This window comes from Lygodium microphyllum, chromosome 14 (assembly GCF_053477565.2).
Source record: "Lygodium microphyllum isolate KBCC chromosome 14, Lygodium_microphyllum_v1.1.10, whole genome shotgun sequence".
NCBI lineage: Eukaryota > Viridiplantae > Streptophyta > Polypodiopsida > Schizaeales > Lygodiaceae > Lygodium > Lygodium microphyllum.
This window is the reverse complement of record NC_141148.1, coordinates 55,718,191-55,731,548: the sequence shown is the minus strand read 5'-3', so window position 1 is coordinate 55,731,548 and position 13,358 is coordinate 55,718,191. Positions and strand designations below refer to the sequence as shown.

Here is a 13,358-nt window from a genome sequence, read left to right as displayed (position 1 = left end):
GGCAATGGAAAAGTGTATCGAATTATCAATCCCTATATGTACTAAAATGAACATTTTCAAACTTAGGGAGTCATATGATGTGTGGGCTATGGTTTTATTAACAAAAATGAATAATATTGCATCATCTTTAAAGTTTTGGAACTCTTAGGGCATGAATATAACCTATCATTTTCATATATGGCTAAAATTACAAAATTAATGTCGATAAAGATATATAAGGTTGAAAGTGGTTTTGTGAGCTCTAGTGTGTATGTCATGGTAAATTTATGTCCAAATGTTGGAATCTCATTCGAATTGAAAAGCACATGTTAGTCTCTGCTCTAAAAGAGCACTTTTCACATGGAAAGAACTATCCTACGAAGCCTTAAAGACAACAAAGAGCAATCTTCATTCCTAAGCATGATTAGTTTCAAAAGTCTATCTCTCTCTTTCTTTGACGACAAGATTCTTCTACTTTGCTCATTACAATTTGTGAGGTTGGTATGACTATAAAGGACTTTGATTACATAAGGGCCAAAAATGCTTTTAAAAATACACTTTTATTAATCATGGGATTAAGAAAAAGGCCAAAGATAGTTTGCAACGTGTGCAAGTATATGGTATTCTTGTCTCTTTTTTGGAGATAATAAAGTCCACTTTGTGAATCTCTCCTCCTTTTTAGCCAAAATCTCCAAAGTTTGATGGGTTTTGGTAGCACAAAGTTTTTATTTACTTATAAAATCTGACAAAGGATATGATAAAGATGTTGTGAAGTTAATAATGATTTTTTTAAAAGTTGAGAGATTTTAATATTCTTTTTGGTGCCCAATATATTTTCATTAGTCTTTTTAATATTCATTTTTAGTTCATTCACCTTTCTTAGTGAGCTTATTTCTCTTGTGAACTCAATTTGTGTATGGCATCCGGAAGGTGCCCTTCTCCTTTAGTAAACTCTTGCATTGCTTATAGTTAGGGAGTTGACAAAAATTGGGAGTAAAAAACCTTTAATTTAAACGATTGGGTTACCATGCTACCTGTTTGTAGGGCTCTCATAAGGTGAAAAGAAGAAAACGATAGAATATAAAACATCACTAGAAGGGACATATCATTGCTTTCAAAGTTATGCTTGAAGGGTGGTTTGTCAAAGTGCAACATACTTAAATGGCCAAGGATATGCAATTGTCTCCAAATAAACATGTTTCCTAGCAAACACATTGTAAATCTTTAGTTGATAACATGTGTAATATTTTTCATTTAAGTAAGTACTAATAACGAATTCTTAGTTGTAGACATATTTCTATTAATAAGTACTGAATGATAACTTGTGGAAAGCTTAAGTGAAACTTTCTATGAGATTAATAAGATGTTTGTAGACATTATCTATGCTGATTAGACTATAGGTTCTTTTAGTGAGGGAAGGGTTTTTATATATTATGCACAGTATGTGGTTCCCTCTAGAGCAAGCACATATAGACATATCGAGGATTTGCTATTGCCAAGTCTTTCATCTCTAAATTGGGAGATTCTCGATAAGGCAACGACACACAATTTTAAATTCAAAATATATTAGGATACTTAAAAGTCCATGACGGTTGGAAGGATCTCAAGAAGAATACGCCTATTATAGTTTATACCCTTGCATATTTTTGTGGCGTGCTTTAAAATGGCACATTTACAAAGGACAAAGGTACCTTGGCTAAGTAGAAATTTTGTAGAAGAGAAACTAGACAACATTACAGGAAGGCTTTGGAAATCTAGAGAGCGACCATAAGGGTAATACCATGATGTGTATTGTATGCCCCCAACTCTTGTCTTTGTCTTATAACATCGCATGAAAAACTCTTGCTTTAGGCTTTGAATTGGATTCCCTTGGATTTTGATACAGATTGCACACCTTTTTAACTTAAGGTACAAGTTATAGCACATTAAGAAAAAAAGGAGATAAATGTTACTTCCAATTGGAGTTTAAAGGATGTAAGGGGTACCTTGAAGTTGCTAGACAATACATCCCTTGGATATAAGTTCAAAGTCAATGGTAAAACAATTAGGAAAATATCTGAATGCTCTTTCTCTTGTATGAGTTACTTGCCCCCCACAATTGTAAGTTTTGAGCCATAAATATAAAAATAATTATTATATTTACTTAGAATAAAAAACTTCTTCATCACTTTTCTTTGGTTGCTAAAATAATTTTACTTTAACAAGTACTCTGTTCTCTTTAGGCTTAAGAGGAGATGGATGAAACTTCATAAGAGAAAGTGTTCGCATTCCTTTTTTTTTGCAGTTCACCTTAATAGTCTTTCCAGATGACTTGCAATTACCCTTACCCTTACTCTTAGTTGAAGATTTCTGTATGTTTGAACCAGATCTTGAAAACAAATCCACTGATAATAGTGGATCAACAACAAATATACTTTTAAAGATATCTTAGCTAAGAGAAGCAATCAATGCCCTAAAGCTAATAACAAAAGTAAAGGACTGTTATCTATAATCAATAGCACAATCATCGAAATGTTTTGCCTTATGCAATAATAAACTATAGAATATAATAACTAAATATTCTTTTTCACTAGCATGGACTTGTCCTTAGGAGATATGCTAAGAAAGTCCTCTTCCTTAGAAGTGCAAGAAACATTGACAACCATTTGTTCGTACGCCTTACCCATCCTCTTATTATTAATAGGGCCAAACACAACAAATTTTCTCCCCCGCTCTCCCTCGCTCTCTCACCCTCTCCTCTCCCCCACTCCCTCTCTTTCCTCACACACACACACACACACACACATTATCATCACATCATATGTTTGTTTGTTAAGCGCCATCTCTCTCTCTCTCTCTCTCTCTCTCTCTCTCTCTCTCTCTCTCTCTCTCTCTCTCTCTACCGCCTTGCAAGGAGTTGAGGCTTGACATACCCCAACATCTCTCTCCCTTCCTACTACACACCCCTCTCTTCTTCTTCTTCTTCTTCTTCTTCTTCTTGCAAGTGCTACTTTTCGCCTTCTTCCTCTACATTTTCTTCTACTCCTTTGCCCCCCCTTCTTTTCTCCCGCCTGCTCTTTCTCCTTCTTCTTCTCCCCTTCGTCATCTTCTCCTTCGTGGCATCCCCCACCGTCATCTTCTCCTTCGTCACCTCCCTTGGTGGCTCCCCCTTGCGAACCATTGCCACCAAGGTGGCACATTTTTTGCTCCTTCGCCCCTCCCTTCTTCTTTTTCTTTTGCCTACCTTTTCTCCTCCTCCTCCTCCTTCCCTCCACATTTTCTCCTTTATCTTCCCCTTTGTCTTCTCCTTCATCACCTCCCCATCGCCACCTTCTCCTTCATCACCTCCCCTGCTGGCTCCCCCTCACAAACCATTGCCACCAAGATGTAAGTGCCAAGCCTAGTGTTTCATCTTCTCCTTGCTCTTCTCATTTGTCACTTGCAATGTATTCATCAATGCAATGAACACACACACACACACAGAGATGCAATTAGACACAAAACAGATAGGGCGAGGCATTTGCAACCAGACATGAAACACACACACACATACCCCCCCCCAATGTAGCTCGATGCATGCAACAATCGGATGAGAGGAACTAAAGAGACAGAGAATACTTTGTTAGTATGCATAATTATCAAGATTGCAAAATTTAATATCTTAGTTAGTACTTTGAATTGAATAAATTCTTTGTTTAATAAAAAAAATCACGTTTAAAACTGACATACCATTTTGGAAGAGGACTAGAGTGAAGGGATAGGCTCAGTTTAAAATTGGAGGTTTGTTGAAATAATTTGGTGGACCTCCAACTCAAATTATACATGTATATAGATATATCGATTTCTCATGGATTGGGAATGCCAAGTTTTGCCATTCCTTTGAGGTGGGCAAGCTTGAGCCATGCACGTCCTAGGAACTTCTAAGAAGGCACATGCCCAAATCTAACCTTGACGTCGGCAGGGTATGTGCGCTCTAGATTTCGTGTGATTATTTCAGATTCCAGAATCTTGGGAAGCCTGGGGAGCCTATGGGTGCCCGTGTCAGGCGGTGTCACGGGACATGCAGTGGCCGTTAGCAGGCCTGCCCCCCCTCTCTGTCTCCGTCTCTGTGTCTGCGTGTGTGTGCTTTTGCCTAATGATGACCAGCAGCCGTACATAATTATCTGCCATTGCGAACATGGGCGACCACTCTCTGCCGAGCTTGCCATTGAAACGCTGCAAAATCCACGTGCCCGACCGGGCTGAACCCAAGTGCTTGAGCAGCAGATCTCGTCTCGCACAAGACATCGAAAATGGTGAGTTTTCCTTTACTTTTTCTTGTGATTGTGCAGAAAAACTGGTTTCCTGGTGATGGATGGAGAGACAGCGTCAAATATCTCCCTTTCTTTTTTGTGTCTTTGGTGGGTCATCACAGAACGAGTCAGGGTAACTGTCAGAGCAAGGCCATTCACCAAGGCAGAAGAGGAGAAGGAGAGTGAGGCTGCAGTGGTGTTCGTTAATCCCGAGAAAAGCACTATCACTGTGCGAAGAAAGTAGGTTCTTCCACCATCATCGTCATCGTCGCCATCATTGTTGTCATCATCATCATTGTTGTTGTCGTATTGAAGCTCTCAACAGTTTTCCGACTTTCTCATTCGGGTGTTGACACCACCATCACCAACATGCGATAAGCAATTTGCTTGCTTCCACTTGTTTCCTGTTTTATCCAGCTGCACTAAGCTGTTTAGCTTATGGATGCTGTGCCTCTCAGAATTCATTTTGTGTTTGTTCAGGGGAAGCTTTGTTGATTACACAGAATTCAAGTTTGATGCTGTTCTTTCAGCATCTGCCACACAAGCTGACGTCTACCGTGTGGCTGCTCAACCCATTGTCATGGCAAGTTTATAGAAACATAACCACTTGTTAGATAGCATTTGTTGGTAGTTCACTCGTTGTTGAAATTCCTGAATGCTCCAGGATGTTTTAGAAGGTTACAATGGTACAATCATGGCATATGGACAAACAGGAGCAGGAAAAACTTACACTCTCTCTGACGTGGTCATAAATGATGCAGGTGAATCAAGAGTTGAAGGTAGAGGATCTGACTACGATCTGGATTTCTGTCTATAATTTTGAATGGGAACTAGTTTATGATTATAAGGAAAAATGTTATTTGAGTTGTGACCATTGGAAATATTAAATTTTGTATTTTTCCCTTGCTATTTGAAACTAGTCTTCCTTGATAGAGAGGATGGTGATTTCCCTGATTTACAAGCAATTTATAGCAAGCAACAATTTAAAAAATTACCAAATTAGGACTTAACCAGCCACATGGGATAGCTGACACCAATTGGCCCTAAAATTAGTGCCTCTTGTAGTATTTAAGAATTTGTTGTACAACCAAGAGATAGGCCGGATGCCCAAGAAATTGGTGGGCTATACCATGAACTTGGGAAACACGTTGTCGGAGGGGTTTTTGTCGAAAGGTTGTATCCACCGGGGATGAGAGGTAGAAGGAAGTAGAGATAGGAGATGAAAGAGAATGAAAAGAATAGACAAGAGGTAAACACAATAAAGACAAAACACAATGAATTGAATCAATATGTATTGATAGAACCTGGAATCCTTTGTTTGGCACTACTCAGAAGCATTCTCTAGGCATTAGATCTCCTGGAGCTCCCTCGTAGACCAAAAACGTGGATCAAAATAACAGCTCATTCTTTGCTGCTCGGAATCCAAATCTCATGGTTCTGTTGGCTTCAAAAGGGGGGTAAAACCTTAAGATACCTGGTCACGGATCTCCCAGATTATTCTTTCTTCTTGTTCTAGTTCAAACTGCATAACTTTTTCAGATTTTTAAAATAAATAATATAAAAAATATGCTAAAGTTGTCCGAAAATCTAGTATTATTGGACCATTCATGCCACTTACACTAGTACTAATGACTCAGATCACATTGACTCTTGATTAATAAGAAAGTCGGATGATGATGCATTCCAGAATTTTTCACACCATGTCCGTGTAGTGGTACGATCCCCTCTGAATTTGCACATCCTCCGGTATGTGCCAAAATTCTAGTTGTCATCAGATTCTGAGTCTTCTTTATTCTCTGTAACCATATCCTTTGCTTCTTCATCTTTCATATCTTCTTGGCTACCCCTTATATCATGGCCACTATTTTTTTCCAATTCTGGCAACTCATAGGCATTAGATTTCCGCCTCTTGAATAATTTGATTCTTTTTCCTGCTACAGGAAGTTTTATGGCTGTCCCATCCAGTTCATTTAATGCATAAGTAGTATTATCAAACACGTGTATTACCACATAGGGTCCAAACCATCTTTTGGAAACTTTACGTATGACACTATGCTGGTTGTCTAAACTGCTGTAATAAACCAATACCCAATCTCCATCTTGTATGGTTCTTGGTCTCAATCTATGTCTTTAGTCAAATAGTTTCTTGTTCTGTATCCTTGTTGCCCTTAACTTTGCAATTGTTGCCTCTATGTCTTATGACTTTCTTTCCAACTGTCTAATCCGTAAGGCCAACAACTCCTCTCGATTCAACTTCTCTTCTCAAGGTAGCATACTCTATGTGACTGTCATCTCTTCTATCGACATTTTAGGTTTTTGACCATACATCAATTTTGCAAGCATATATATTGTAAGAGCACTATGAGTTGTTCTGTCAGCCCACAAGGCATAAGGGAGCAATCATGGCCACTCTTTTACCTTCTCTCCACATGCTTTCACCAGTGCCTTCACAATAGGTGGATGACCTCTTTCACTTTTCAATTTCCTTCAAGGTTATAGGCTGAAGTTAAAGCAAGCTTTATCCCCAACCGTGCAAAGAAATTATGAGCCTCATCTGCATCTAGCTCACCCCTATTTGCTGTAATTTTTCCCACAGCCATACCGACAAAAGATCTCTTCTAAGAGAAAAGTAAACACTGCATTTGTTGTCTTAGTACGAAGAGCTCTCCCTTCTACTTGATTAGTCAAGTCTTCACGGGCAAGTATAAGATACATTATTTGCCAAAGACCTATAGGTATCATGACTAAATCCACCACCCACTTAAAATGAAGAGACATTGGATATGTGGGCTGCAATCCATCTCGATGTCTCACAGATGAATACATTTGACATGTCGTACATGTTATCACAAAGTGAGCAACATCCTTATACATACCCTGCCACCAATATCTTTCTTTGATCTTTGCAAAAGTACCCCAAACATCTCTATGGCCAGCCCACAAGCTTTCATGAAATTCTTGCATAACATTTACTTGTGAAGTTCTATCACCCAAAACTTGCAATGGCATACCCTGTTTTTTTTCAGCATGTTTCCATAAGTATCCATCTTTTAAGAAAAACCCATAGGCTTTCCTCTTGATTTTTTTAAACTCCTCATCTGATCATTCATCTCTCTTTGTTAATGCATTGAGGTATTGACCAATTCTCAGCCACTCTCCTGCATATTTGTCTTCCAGAAACACTTCTACACAAGATACAAGTAACAAAACATCTAAAGTGTCTTTTCTTTGTTGTCCAAGCTTCTGTTAATGCTATAGAAACACCTTGCATTGCTAAATTCACTCTTGCAACATCATTTTCAGCCGCAAGAAAGTCATCTTCTTCCTCCTCATCCATCATCCCATCTTCATTCTCATAGCATGCTCGAGATAATATGTCTGACACTGGGTTATCTCTTCTTGCAATATGTTGAAATTCAGGGTTTAAAGATTTGATGTATGTAATCCACCGGAGCATAGCAATGTCCGGGGTAGCACAACTAGTAATCATACCCAATACCGACAAACAATCAGTCTCAATGATTACATGAGCATCCATAAAATACTCCTTATCACATTTAAGGGCTGTCACAATTCCCCATAATTCTCTTTTTACCTGTGGATACCTTCTCTGTCATTCAATCAATACTTTAGCACCAAAGCGAATTGCTTATCTTTGCCCTTCCTCATCATCTTATCCAATTGCCCATCCAATTCTGATTGGGCTTGCATCAACAATAATAATGATAGGCTTTCCATGTGAATAGTCAGCCTTTCTCAATGTAGGAGCAGATTTTAAGAGCTGCTTCAATTTCTTCATTGCTTTTTGATGCTTCCTTTCTCAATGAAATTTCTGGCATTTCCTCAGAAGCTGATATAGAGCATCAACTACATGTGCAAAAGTGAGGAATCTATATTAAATAGAACACACATGCACCCAAGAATCTACGCATCTTTGATACATTCGTGCATACATCTTGTATTCTATCAATCCCATCTATTTTTGTTGGTGATGGTCTACGCCCATAGGGCCCACACATATGCCCAACAATCAAAGCCTCTTCAACTCCAAAGACAGAATTTTGACCAGAAAGAGTTAAATGCACCTCTTCTAGGCGTGTCAAAATCCTCTCACAATCCACAATGTGGTCTGCAATAAACTGTCTGCATCCATGAGCATCCATCTCTTCATTCTTTTTATCCATTGCACACCCTTTGATTGGAACATCATCCAAGAAGGGTATTGTCAATTGTGGTATAAAATCCCCGAGTATCCTATTCATAGCATTTGTTATGTGTGCCACTGAGTTTGTTGCACCTTGCGGGAGAGTACACGTCTGTACTAACCCCAAGGGAGTCTTCATGGTTGTAATATCCTTGCTTTCAATTGCAAGCTGAAATTGATCATACCTTGAGTAAAGATTACCCAAAGAATAGATTGCTTTGCCTGCAAAAGCCTTTGCAAATTCATTAACCACATGACTTGTACTCATATTTCTTATGGCCACTTTATTGACCGGTTGCATGTCTTGAATAAATCTCAAAGCCCCATTCTTTTTGGGCACAGTAAACCAACGATTTGAATACGGGGCTGAAGAGGGCTCCAAGATCTTCATGCGAATCTTTTCATTTAATAAATCTATCAGCTTTGGCAAGTAAGCTTTAGGCACTGGAATAGGCCTCAAGTTCCATGGTACATGTGGCACAGTAAATATTACCATAGGAGAGACAACATTTGGATCCACACAACCTATTTCAGTTGGCTGAAATGCAAATGCCTTTTCATGCCTAGCCAACATCCGCATAAAACAGTCTCTTTCAGTAGGCAAAAGAAACCCTTCTGCACCAACTTCAATTCCTGTAATGTTTCAGATGTAAACTGATGACCTATATCTTTAGGATCCCGTAAGCTTGGCTGCCTTGACACTTTTTCATACAAACCCTCACTTTCTGGTGGAAGTAGCAAAGCAATTGGTTTCACCTTTTTGTCAATTGTCTTATACTTTGTCTCCACAAGTGCTTCAGCTCATTGTAATCCTTCCTGCTGAGCAAACAATGCTATGGCATCATACATATCCAAAGAACATACTGACAACACTCTATTTTCAGTCTCATTTCCTGCATGTATAGTTGCTGAAATTTCAGTCATAGTGTCATTAGTATTCAGCCCATAAAAGATGTTTGAAATGCCTTCATTTTCAGCTAATAGTCCCAATGCTCTCGGTTTCTTAGTAGCCCGTTGTTGCAGCGCGTAGGGTTGAAGGTCACCATAGGAGTTTGGCAAGAGAAGAATGTATGGGGGTTCAAGAGCTTAGACTTCGGAGAGGGTAGAGATAAGAGAAAGGTTGAAGGTTTCAAGCCAAGTTCTTGAAGATGTTGATAGAGCTTCCAACTGCATGTTCTTAGCAAAGATCACAAGAGTATTATCTCAAATCAAGCTTGTTTTCTTGACTATAAGAGCAATCACAATTGATAAAATCAAGTATAGTATGCTGTCATGTATCATAAACAACTCTGCTTCCCATCATTCATACATGATGCTATAGCATAAATCAACTTTGCACAATTACATTCAACGTAGTCTGTTAAAAGCTTATGAGTCAATTACAAGGCTTGTAAGGCAAAGAGACTTGCTTCAAGAGAGCTTCAAATTGAGTTCTTGATAAGGATAAGTTACCACAGCCAAGAAATAAGAGAAAAAGATCCTCTTAATTCAACTCAAAGCATCTATGAATGATTTACAAACATTGCTCTGCTATAGGACCACATAATACTTGCGTATTTTAACAAGATATCTTCTGTAGAGTAAGAAATGAATTAAAAGAACTGAGATTAACAACTTCTTTAGTTTGTGTACAGTTAGAGTATACTCTTCCTCCCAAGAAAATCTTTGACATTTTCTTAGTAATTGATAAAGATTTTCGGCTACATGAGCAAGATGTGGTATCCATATGAGATAGAATACACATGTGCCAAGAAATCTTCTCACTTCTGAAATATTTGTGTATTTTTCTTACATTTTGCTGATGGCATCTATCTTGATTGGTGAAGGTTTACGTCCGTAGGGGCCACACAGATATTCGACCACTAGGACTTCTTCTATTCCAAAAATTGACTTAGCTCTAGAAAGGGTAAGATGTACCTCTTCTAGCCTTGTCAAAATTCTATCACAATCATGAATATGGTTAACTATAAATGTCCTGTAGCCATCTTCGTCAAGCTCCTCATTCTTTTCATTGACTTCACATCCCTTGATAGGCACATCATCAAGAAATGGAAGAGTAATTTGTGGAATAAAGTCCCTTAAGACTTTGTACATGGCATTCATCATTTGGGCTACGGAGTTTATTGCACTTTGTGGTAGAGTGCACATATGGACCAATCCAAGAGGTGTTTTCATTGTGGTAATGTCTTGGCTTTTTAATGAAAGCTGAAATTGGTTATATCCTGAATATAGGTCACCCATAGAATAAATTGCTCTACCTGCAAAAGCTTCAGCAAACTCGTCAATAATTGGACCCGAACTAACATTTCGGATTGTGGCACGATTAACAGTCTGTAGATCTTGAATGATTCGTAAAGATCCATTTTTTTTGGGCACGGTATACCATCGGTTTGAGTAAGGTGCTGAAGAAGGTTCTAAAATCTTCATTTTGATATTTTCATTTAGAAGTTCCAATAATTTGGGCAAATGCGCCCTTGGAACAGGAATAGACTTGAGGTTTCAAGGCACATGTGGGACCGTAAAAATGGCCATAGTGCAAAAGCTTTTTTATATTTCATTATTATTTGCATAAAAGAGTATTTTTCAGCCGGTGAAAGGAAAGAATTTTCACCTATTTTGAGCTTTTTATACTTTCAGATGTGAACTTGTGACCAATGTTGGAAGGATCACGAAGACTTGGCTGATTTGCTGCCCTATCAGCTAGCCCTCACTTTCAAGAGGCAGTGGGATAGGCTCGACTTTCTTATCCACCGTTTTGTATTTTGTCTCCACTTGCGCTTCAGCCTTGTTGACTAAACCAATGTCTTCCTGCTCAACAAATTCTTGAATTGTTTGATAAAAATCCAATGTACATACTTCTATGGACTCAGTATGAGCAGTTGCATATATTTCAGCCAATGTGTTAATAGTAATCAATTAAAAAAAAAAACCCAAAATATCTTCATTTTTAGCAATCATGTCATAAGTTTTCAGCTTCCTTTTTACATGACATAAATATTTTCTTTCAGCTTTAGTCATGACTGGAAGAGACTTATAACAACCCATACTATTGGCTGTGCATACATACAAATTTGCTAGAGAGACAGTTTTTGTAGCATAAGGAGATTCAATCTTTTTACATGATGCACTGCTATAGCCTCCTTTTATAGCAGTGTAGCTCGAAAACCCTTGAATTCTCGGGCATTAGGAGGCACAGGATAATCACGCAGTCGATCTCTGTTTTGATGATGGTTAACACACACAGTAAAAAATTGGACAGCTTGTTCATTATCCTTGCTTCGGATTCGAGCATAGGAAGAACCATCATCAAGAGCTTTTGTTTCCAAGCGGGCTTCAGAAATGTAAGGTTACCCAAGAATGATAGGGTAACTACAAGAGTCTTGAACAAAAAAGTGAAAATTGTCTTTTATGTCTCCAATAGTTACCTGCACATTAGGACAAGCAGTATATAACTCTCTAGAAGAGTTGTTTGCAGCTCTCATTCGCCAACCTAGATCAACATCTATGGGCCATCCGCCACTTTTATAGAGACTCCTTGCCATGACATTTATCTTTGAGCCACGGTTTAAGAGTGCAATACATGGTGTTTCTTTTTCTCCAATTTTGATGATTGTCTCCGTTGTTGCTCTTGCCCAATGCGTATAGGAGTAGTGATTGCTTGGAATGAACCGAACCTCTTCCTCCTCTTGCGTGTGCGGTAGATGGCCTTCTTTTTGAGAGGTGGGCTGCCCAACTGGTTTGGACCAGCCAACCATTACATTTTCAGCTTTCACTTCTTTAATTTTTGCATTCATGCTTTCTTTATCTTCAGCTTCAATTGCTACAATTAATTCTTTAACTGCTTCAAGATGAATTCCTTGTGAAGTTAGCTTCTCTTCATCTTGCACAAAAACTTGAAGAAATTGCAAAAAAGCATGTACTATTTCTTCAGCTTCATCACTAACATATTGTCTTTTCCTTTTGATTACATTAATAATTACATCATGGAATTTACGTTTGGCAATTCTAAGAATTTCGCCTAAGATGAATTCAATTTTGCTTCCCAGAATTCGTTCTTTTAGGACTCGTTTGAGATCAGTTGCAGATTCTATGTCAGACTGCAATTTGTAGCTTGGTTGCTTGCCTTTCTTATTTTCTTCGGTCTTTTTTGTTTGTGGCGTATCTTCCATCTTTTGGTCTGGGGTTATATTTTCAACAAGCTTTGGTTGTTCAAGTGTTCTTCTAGTTACCCGTTTCGGAGGGCCAGAAGAGGAAGGCCCTGGTTTATCTTATCTTCTTCTCTTTTCTTCAATCAAGACTTCTTTATGATTAATGTCAGCCAAATGTGCAAAGGCGGAATAAGAATCTACTGGTTGTTTCCTACCGGTTATTCCTTGAATGCATTGATTGGCGTTAGCCAAATCTTCTTTGGCTGCTTTACCACGTTCCATTTGATCTAGTGCCTGCATCCATACTTTAGATTGCACATCAGCTTTACATGCTTTCAAACTTGATTTAGTTGGCTCAAATTGCAGCCCATAGGTAGCTGCATCAATTGCTGCATAGGCATTCTTTACAGCTAAATCTTCTAATCTTTTATTCATTCCACTATTGCCAAAATTTGGTGAAAGACCAGTTTCAGCTGCATGAAATTTTCCGTCTTTCCAAAAGATGAGGTTCTATGCTTCAGCCTCACGGAAGGTAGAACACTCCCTCTTGTCATGTTGTTGGCTGTCACACCAAATACAGGGCCTCTTAAAGTCTTCTCTCATGGGTCTTTGAGTTGATGAATATCCTCGTTCTTTAACTTTGACATCTAGCTTTTCCACCTTAGAACTAATTTCTGTAAGATTCAGATGGTCACGCATGTTTTTAATGAGTTTATCCATGATATCATTTTTAGAAGGAACAGAAGAAGAAATAGT

The 13,358-nt window shown here is 38.4% G+C and overlaps 1 protein-coding gene across 6 annotated transcripts in view; it reads left to right on the top strand.

The window, feature by feature from the left end:
• The first annotated feature begins 3,866 nt into the window (after window positions 1–3,866).
• Window positions 3,867–13,358, top strand: part of LOC148025610 (kinesin-like protein KIN-UA) — a 30,186-nt gene continuing 20,694 nt past the window's right edge. For 3 of the 6 annotated variants that reach the window (XM_087692816.1, XM_087692819.1, XM_087692814.1), the window contains exons 1-4: window positions 3,870–4,253; window positions 4,373–4,490; window positions 4,731–4,833; window positions 4,915–5,029. In XM_087692816.1, coding sequence (XP_087548942.1) covers window positions 4,136–4,253; window positions 4,373–4,490; window positions 4,731–4,833; window positions 4,915–5,029 — 454 coding nt within the window. In that variant the 5' untranslated portion in view covers window positions 3,870–4,135. Of the gene's footprint in view, window positions 4,254–4,372; window positions 4,491–4,730; window positions 4,834–4,914; window positions 5,030–13,358 lie in introns of all 6 variants that reach the window. The other 3 variants (XM_087692815.1, XM_087692817.1, XM_087692818.1) reach the window with 3 other exon arrangements.